Here is a 9,233-nt window from a genome sequence, read left to right as displayed (position 1 = left end):
GCTGGTGAGGTTAGATTGTGGGTGCCCACTAAAATTTGCATGGCGTTGGCTGTTGCCTGAGGTTGCCAATGCTCACTCGACTTGGGCAAGCATTGGCGTTGCCCAGATTTGGGCGCCCTTGCTTGGGCCCAAGTGATGGTCATCAGCACTCGCTTGGGGTTGCGAGGGCCCGCAACGGTCACCGAGCCCTTCGACAATGGGATGGCGGCGGCCGTGCCCACCGGCAAGGCTCTACCCTACCTGTACCCTTTTTTTTCAGTTTTGCTTTTTTAAATAAAATTTTAGCTTTCTTATTATTTAATCTAATTCAAATCAAATTTGGATAAAATAATTTAAAAATGCCATGTAAGAGAGAAATTAATTTAAAAATGTCACGTCAACATTTTCCGTTAAATAAATTAACAATACTAATAGAATAATTCGATTGGATCAATTTGATAAGTTTTAGAATTTGATTGTACTTTTTACAAGTTTTAGAACTTAATTATATTTTGGCGACAAGCTTTCGTGCACATATCCCCTTTTCCTATCTTGCCAGCATTTCTAGAGTGGTGGGGGATTGTGGGTAGAATTGCAAAGCATAGAGGGTAAAGATTAGACCTGATCATTTGATTGATGGTCCATTACATCGGATAAAGCCCCATTAGGCTACGTTGGCCTGTACGGCAAAATGGATGGGCTTAGGTAAGCCTTTCCTACCTTGGGCCCAACTCGCCCAACTTAACACACTTGGGCCCTAGGCCCACCTAGGCCCGGTCAATTTTTTGGTCTGGAGGCCCAGTCAGTTTCACATGCAAAGTTTAGTATTCCAATCATAAACAGCTAAAGAAAAAATGTTTTTAGCCTAGCACGGGGCCCAGCCCACTCAAGCCCACTTATCGAGTTTAGTGAGAATCGGATTCTTGTATTTGATTGACACGTGATGCAAGTCTCACGTTGCATCACGTGGAGATGGCGCATGGGTGTGGCGGAGGGTATAGGCCACTTCTCTCAAGGCTAGCAACCTTTGCTTGTCATGCATCTCAACCCTTTAACCAGGTCATCGTGTACACCGCAGTATTTGAACTTTTAACAGATGAGGTTTTACAAGCGATTCACCCATATCAAAGGTTAATATGCCTATTTGTAATTATGGCAAGGCAAACAGCATTGGCATGAGACACTCACATTTATAGTTTATGTCAATTTATGTCAACCTTAAGTATCTCACTTTTGATTTTACATGCCAAATAATTAATTTTATATGGAAACGTGTTCATTCGTATTAATATATAAAGTTAGACGTGTCGTGTCGTATCTTATCATATTTGAGTTATTTCTTTGTGATTTTTGTTTTATCTTGTGTAGTGCAAAGGGATCATGTGCAACATTGCCAATCTTACTTGCACTCTGACCATATCTCTATCTTATGCATCCACCCTAATGAATTTTTCGACTTCTCCTTGCACCATGTCATTATTTGTTTTTTGTTTCTTTTGATTTGGGAACAAATGACAATGGAAGAACAGTAATGTTAAAGAAGAGTGTACATAAAGTTGGTTCTATGAAATCTATATTCAGTAGTTCAAAGGAGAAAATGGAGGGAAAAGTGGGGATGTGACGACAATGATAATGTTGAAACTCATCCTTGATGGATGAATAATGCTAAAAACGTAATGTATTTATCGGTAGCTAAAAACTTGATTCATCTTATAAAATATTAAGTGCTGGTGCCAAAATATTAAGAATTGGTTCTGGACTTATGCCGATAAAAGACGCTAAGATAATCATAATAGTCGGGTTGACACGTTTCGCTACCCTTTTCATTCTCGACAATTAGATTCCATCATATTTGTTAAAGTCTGAACAACTTTAACAAATGGTATAAAATATACATTCATCGACAAGAAGAAAATGACACGATACGAAATGTTGTTTGAAATAAAGTCACATCAACAGGTGTCCTTCACACACTTGTTAAATGCCACTTACTCAAGAAATGTTGTATTTCTAAAATATGAATTTTGCATATAACGAAAACAGTCAATACATTAAATGTTATAAGATTTCATTATTTGATTGCTCAACAAGTGTTATGGCCACTTAATCAACAAATTCCTTACACGTTATTATACTACGCATATCACTATAGATGTTTGTCTTATGTAATGCATAAGATAAATGAACAAACAAGATCAAAAGCAGGCTATGGAAAATAAGTTCCTTGGAGAACTTGGAATCTACGCTAGCGTCATGGGATCTCTAAAACGATTCCCCAACAAAGGCCAACAAGTTTCCTCTTTATTATTATTATTTTTTTTTATAAGCAGAAAGTAATTATAAATTTCAATTTGAAGCAAATTGGAGAAGGACCGTGCTTTTTACACACAAAAATTAGCTAATCAATCATAAATCTATTATAAATACTAATTTAACAGTCAAATTTTCCCCTCCAATCTTAAGGTATTATCTTTATGGAGATAGAGATAGTGACTACATCAAGTGCTCGCAATCTTGACAAATTGTGAATCAATCCTTATGATGGAACTAGTTACATCCGTTGGAAAGATAATATGATCCTTCATTTATCTAAATTATGTATTTTCTACACCTTGGATCCCAACTTGCTCGCTATCCTTGATCAAAAGGGTAATGATTCTGATGAAATGAAAGTTGCAAGGAAAAGGCGTGAGGACAATCGAAAGAGGCGCCAAGGAAAGATTTGCAATGCTCTGTCAAATCGTCTATATAAAACTTTTTGATCTTACACAAATCAACAAGACATTTAGAATGCCTTGGAGACTAAATACAATAACTAAGAAACAATATATAAAATGATTTACTGCTCTAAATATTTTGAACTTACCATGATTGATGGAGAATCTATTGCCAAGCAAGTGAAGGAACTTCAAATATATAGTCAAATTCAAAGACTTCAATCATGAAGTTTCTAAGCCCCTTAAAGTTGTTGTGATTATTACAAAATTACCTTCAATTTGGATTGATTTTCAAAAGAAATTTCTTCATTACAACCAAGAATAATGTGGAAGTTTTGATAAAACACATTCTAATTGAGGAAAGTTCTTAGGAACATGAAACTAATTATGAGAAAGAAGTTACAAGCAACGTGCATTTGATTGAGAATGGCAACATGAACAGAGACAAAGAAAATAAGAAGGGAAACAAGAGGAAACTCATTGACAGCAATGATACCAACAAGCTTGGCAACAATAACACAATCAAGAAAGACAAATTTTACGTTTATCGTGGTAAAAAAGGCCACTACAAGAAAGAATACCGTTATCGATTAAAAAGTAGAAAGTTGATACAGCAGCAGCAGATGTTATGGAGCAAAACACTAATGAATAATTTGTCCCGTTGGGGTGGCGCTGCGCAGCGAAGGATTCTTCACGCCCATCCTTATCACCACCGCCTACTGTGGCTGACGGCATCGATAACCCCTCCATTTCGAGGAGCCACTCTCATTGATCCTCACGGAGGATCTACTACTCTTCTTCATATAACCTTCTAACAAAGCCGATCTTTTGTCCCTTAAAAAGTCCAGTCAGATTATGGAAAACTACTTGATATTGGGAATTCTCCTGTGAATGCATTCTGCATGCGTGCCGCTCGTCGACATATAAAATTAAGAAGATATTGGAAATTCTCCGGAGAATGCACTCTGCATGCGTGCCGCTCGTCGGAAGATGAAGAAATCGAGAAGAGGACGTGTCTGTTTTTTGAATCCTCCTCCTCTGCTCAGCATTTAGTGAGCGTGGGAGCCCCGAGAAGGGGAACTGCGCACAGCATTTAGTAAGTGAGGGGGCCGCAAGATGGAGACCTGACCTCTTCTATTTTATTGCCATAAAAGGAGATGAGATAACACGAAGCTTTGACAAGACCAAGCCAAATTAGAGAGAGAGAGAAGAGTCTTGAATTCTCAAAACTTTTGTCGCTCCATCCCGCAGGGGCAGAGAACCTGTCGCTGCAATCACGGGTTACATCGAAGTTCCAAACACAGGTTCGAGAGAGATGGTTTCCGTGGAGAAGATCCGCGAGAACCAGCGGGCCAAGGGTCCGGCGACTATCCTCGCCATTGGAACGGCGAACCCGGCGAACTGCATGTACCAGGACGAGTTCCCCGACTACTACTTCCGCATGACCAAGAGTGAGCACATGACGGCTCTCAAGCAGAAGTTCATCCGCATATGTGAGCCTCACTCTAGTTTTCCTTAGCTACAAAACATTGCGGCTTCCATTTCAATGCTAGTTATTTTTTCTTGCTTCTGCCTTAACCGAAACCAAGCTCATACATAGGTTAGGAAAAGAAAAAGGGTTCTACCAAAAAGAGAAAAGAGTCTATGCATCTAATCCCTTAAATCATATCTTTTATACAGATTGGGATTCCTTAAAGTCAACAACTGCAGTAACTGAACTGTAATATGCCGTTGATATACATATATATCATCATATATATATATACATATATATATATATATATGTACTTTAGACGGCTCATACATATTTATCATTTTTTTTTCTTTTTAGATCCTCTTTCTTTCTTCTCTTTGCCCCGCCTTTTCAATTTCCATGTCTATCCTTCTCTCTCCTTCCCTGGGAGTTACCTATCGTAGCTCTTCCGTCACCACCACCCCGCCATTGCCTCCCTCTTTCTGCATGAGCTTTCAACCTCAGATTTGATATCTCCAGCCCTATGAGGGCAACCACTCACAGTCGTCACGACCTCAATCTGTCTTCATTGATAGAGAGAAAGATGTTAGAGCTTTTGCTTGAATATCTTGGATGAAGTTCCTGAAAAGGTGCAGGCATTTAATCGTTTCAGTGAAGATATAGTCATACCTAATTAAAGATATCTTTATGTTAACTTCACAGTGACAAAGAAAAACTCCAATGCATGCAAGACACCATTATTCTAGAAAGTAAAATCAATATTCGGAAACATCGCAGGTGAGAAGTCGATGATCCACAAGCGCTACAAGCACTTGACCGAGGAGCTTCTCAATAAAAACCCCGAGATCTGCTCGTATGACGCTCCTTCACTCAACGCACGCCAGGACATAAGCACCGTCAGCATCCCGAAGCTCGGCGAGGAGGCAGCGACGGAGGCCATCAAGGAATGGGGCCAACCCAAGTCCAAGATCACCCACATTGTATTCTGCTCCCTCTCCGGCGCCGACATGCCTGGTGCTGACTACCAGCTCATGCGCCTCCTCGGCCTCAGCCCCTCCGTCAAGCGTGTCATGCTCTACCACCTGGGCTGCTTTGCAGGCGGCACTGCCCTCCGTATCGCCAAGGACCTTGCTGAGAACAATGCTGGTGCGCGCGTCCTCATTGTCTGCTCTGAGATCACTGTCGCGTCCTTCCGAGGTCCATCAGATGAGAACCATGGCAACCTCGCGAGCCAGGCCCTCCTTGGGGACGGCGCCGCGGCGCTCATCATAGGGTCCGACCCGGAGATCCCATCCGAGCAGCCCATATTCCAACTCGTGTGGACTGCGGAGACCGTTTTGCCAAACTCAGAGAGCACCGTCGAGAGCCAAGTGCGTGACGGGGGGCTCACCTTAGTTTTATCCGACAGGGTCCCCCTATTGATCGCAAGCAACATCGAGAAGAGCTTGAATGAGGCGTTCGATTCTCTCGGCATAACCGACTGGAACTCCATCTTCTGGGTGCCTCATCCGGGTGGCCCGGCCATACTCAACCAAATCGAGGCCAAGCTAGGGTTGAGAAAGGAGAGGCTCCGAGCGGTGAGGCACGTGCTTAGAGAGTACGGGAACATGTCGAGCGCGTCTGTCTTCTTCGTCCTTGATGAGATGCGGAGGAAGTCGGTCGAGGAAGGACTCGCGACCACCGGCGAGGGGTTGGAGTGGGGCGTCCTTTTTGGGTTTGGGCCGGGCCTCACGGTGGAGACGGTGGTGCTTCACAGCGTGCCAATAGTGCCCCCCGGATGATATTAATCAATAATCTATACGATATGACTCTATAAATATTGATATGATTATGATGTTATTGCATGCTATTTTATTAGTAGGAAGAAATTTTGGGGTTTGGAGGGATTGATACCTAGAGTCATCTATGGGATTTCCCTTATTTATTAATGTTGGAATCATTGTGTGCTTTCTAAATAAGATTGAACATTAGTCAACCAGTTGTGAGTCTTTTTGAATTTAGATGTCGCCATATCATATCATTTTCTCATAATATTCGAATCCGACTTTGCATGTTGCATGTGCAGTAGCCGTGACAATGCATTTTGCATACACACTTGCAAACACGAATCTCCAACTCGGAGAAAAATACAGTAATTCTTCTCACTCTAGTTTGAAGAATTGCTGGCTGGCTGGACATTTTTCACCGTCATAAATTACAGATATAGCGTAACTACTCTGAGTTGTTCAACGTGAATTTACGCATATCCATCTCAGCCAGGCATCATTCCAAGAAAGTGAAGTTGGGGAAACTGTAAAAGCAAGTAGATTGACGAGTTTACTTCAAACTAGAACATTAAGTGCTTCGTCTATGGCATGATGATGTACATTGAAAAGAGTAAACCAATTCAATCGAACCTCTCTGTGGCTAGTGAAACCAGGGTCTCCTAGCGAGTTCGTCTTCATTGACCGTGCTTATGTCTCTTGTCCCTATCTCCGCTGAATCGTCCATGGTTAGGAGATCCATTAGCATGGCATGCTCTGTAGATTCTCAGCAGGATAAGACGTATCCAATCCATCTTCAGCTGCTCGTTAGCTGAGTGGTCAATGCATGCTAACCCGATCTCAATGACCTGCCGAGCTTGTTCAATTGTAGTACTACCATTCATGATTCTCTCATCCAACAAATTCTGTGAATTTGCAGGGAAATTCATTCGGATGTACTCGATAAAACCGGCCTCGCCTGCCTCAATGTCTTCCATCTTCCCTATGTCTGTGATCATCTCCAACAAAAGCACTCCAAACTTGTGTTTGTCTAATTAAAAAAGACCAAATGAGAGTCAAATTTTTTGCAATCTGCTAAACAACATGAAAGGAAAAATACAAGTGGAGACACAAATGAACTTACTCTTCGAGATGCTGTTTCGACTGTCGAATTCGAACCGCGAAATCAGTGGCTCAAGATTTCTAGACAAGATAATACTACTGGTCCGGAGATCATACCCCACTTGAGGCCACAATTCATGCAAGTAACACATGCCTTCCATGACTCCAACCAATACCTTCAACCTGTGCTTCAACGGTGGAGCTCTCTCCGTCAACCAAATCTCTAGGCTCTCTCCGTCAGTCCATTCCATCACGATCGCTCTCATTTCCCGGTCGTTGCACCAACCGAATACTCGCACAAGGTTCTTGTGGCGCAATTGGACCAGGACCTTACACTCTTCGACGAATTTTCTCATGCTTTCCGTGGAAATGTCACTCCAGTATATCTCGATCCTCGCTTGAGTACCATCTCTCAGAATTCCTCTGTAAATATCTACTCCATCACTCTTCCCCTCTAAGTTTTCACACGAGAATCCGCTTGTCGCTGCATTAAGCATCGATGTAGTGAAGTGATGTCTTGGTTGTCGAGATTCCAATGATAGATTGCGCCTTCTAAAACACAGCATAGCCATGAAACCCACAAGTAAAATCACCATAAGTGGCAAGCCGATCATCAGAAACATCGCCTTGACCGCGAAACTCTGTTTGTTTGGAATGAGGCCCGAGTGGACAAAATTACTTGAATTGAACCGCCTGAAGACTAGGCTCTCGGACAGTTTACACTCCGAGAAGTGATTGTAAGAAAGGTTGAGGACGGTCAGGTTGACCAGCGAAGCCAGCATCTCGACCGGAAAATCGCCCGAAAGCTCGTTGTGGCTGAAATCGAGGGCCCTGACCTGTGCGCAGGCCAGAACACTGGTCGGGAACTCGCCCCTCAGCGAGTTGTTCGAGAAGTCAATGGACTGGATCGATAGGGGGCAGTACTTCCAGAAGAAGTCGAAGGACAGATAGAGCGGTGCGATCTTAGGGCGGCCCCGAAGGTCGATCTTGTCGAAGGACTCGATGCAATTGGGATTGCGGGACTCGTTGCATAGGTGACTCGCGACAACAGTGAACTTGAAGATCTCGTCGAGGCCCCCCAGAGGGCGGGAGTTGCCGCAATACCGGAGGGAAGGGTTTCGGAGGCAGTTGCCGGTGATGGTGGAGTTGAAGTCAGGGGGCGGCCGCAGGTTACGGAGGTCGTCGACGACGGTGGCGGAGAGGATCACGGGGAGGAGGAGGAGGAAGGCGGCGGCCATCGGGAGGAGAAGGGGGGCCATTGGGCGAATGTTGCTGACGGTTGGGAACGGTCGATCTCTGAGAAGGAGAAGGGAGAGAAGAATTTCGAATGGATTGCTTGGCGGTTTCTGGTTTTAAGGGCAAAAAGACGAGGAAGTTCGCACGTGTGCAACGGGCCCCTAATGATCAGAATAATACTTTGAAACTTTTTTGTATCTGATAAAACCAGCTTTGCGTTCGTTGAATTTAAAATATACTTGAAAAGTTGGCACATAAAAAATCGAATAATAATTTTAGGGAAAGGTATCAGAATTTCCATAATTTTTATGACTCAAAAGCTAATTAATGAGAAATAAGCATAATAGAACCCAATGTTCATATGTGGACAGAACTAATGATCATTTGGCATTACCCATGACAAAATTCCCAAAAAAGTTAACGTATTAGAACTTATAATATTTTATTATTTGATTACTCAAATATTTAATAACAACATTTTTCGATAATTTAAAAAGCTCATTCAATTCAAGAAAGAACTGGATGTCTTCGCTCTCATGAGCGACCATGCTCCATATGGCATTTTTTAAGTCCAAGCGGAACTCGTCTTGCTTCTCGAAAACTAAAAATTTACGATTAATAAGAGAATGTATTACACAATCATTTCCCATCATTGTTTCATTCTTGCTATCTTATTTTCATCAATTATGCCATTTTGTCGTACATGTAGGAAAAAGCAACTAGAAACTCACGACTGTCGTACCGAGTGCAGAATGTAGACCTATAAACGTCATATGCCTTCTATGACCGAAAGTAAAAAAAAACGTCATATGCCTTCTTTTTCAGTCGACGACAAACAGGCCTTACATCAATATTGGAAAAGAACCGAGCACCGTGTAGTTGAATAAAGAGATCAGCTATTTGTGGCAATTGAAGTTTTACATAATCGATTTCTTAATAATCAATGTAGATTTTTTACTGTCA

At 42.3% G+C, this 9,233-nt stretch overlaps 2 protein-coding genes across 3 annotated transcripts; one reads left to right on the top strand and one right to left on the bottom strand.

Moving 5' to 3' along the window:
- The first annotated feature begins 201 nt into the window (after positions 1-201).
- On the top strand, positions 202-5,951 carry LOC108959223 (naringenin-chalcone synthase). 2 transcript variants are annotated; one of them, XM_039313017.1, is made up of 3 exons: positions 202-213; positions 4,012-4,189; positions 4,948-5,951. In XM_039313017.1, the coding sequence occupies exons 1-3, from the start codon at positions 202-204 to the stop codon at positions 5,949-5,951; spliced, it is 1,194 nt and encodes a 397-aa protein (XP_039168951.1). The 2 variants fall into 2 exon arrangements, with proteins under 2 accessions (XP_039168951.1, XP_039168952.1); XM_039313018.1 differs by lacking the exon at positions 202-213 and having other exon boundaries at positions 4,006-4,189.
- Positions 5,952-6,610: 659 nt separating this feature from the next.
- Positions 6,611-8,293, bottom strand: LOC104427575 (probable LRR receptor-like serine/threonine-protein kinase At3g47570). Its single transcript, XM_010040646.2, has 2 exons — positions 7,057-8,293; positions 6,611-6,963 (listed from the first exon to the last, which is right to left on the bottom strand). The coding sequence occupies exons 1-2, from the start codon at positions 8,291-8,293 to the stop codon at positions 6,611-6,613; spliced, it is 1,590 nt and encodes a 529-aa protein (XP_010038948.2).
- Between the last annotated feature and the right edge of the window lie 940 nt (positions 8,294-9,233).

Source organism: Eucalyptus grandis, chromosome 5 (genome assembly GCF_016545825.1).
Source record: "Eucalyptus grandis isolate ANBG69807.140 chromosome 5, ASM1654582v1, whole genome shotgun sequence".
Taxonomy (NCBI): domain Eukaryota; kingdom Viridiplantae; phylum Streptophyta; class Magnoliopsida; order Myrtales; family Myrtaceae; genus Eucalyptus; species Eucalyptus grandis.
The sequence above is the reverse complement of the archived record's forward strand: the minus strand, read 5'-3'. Positions and strand labels throughout refer to the sequence as shown.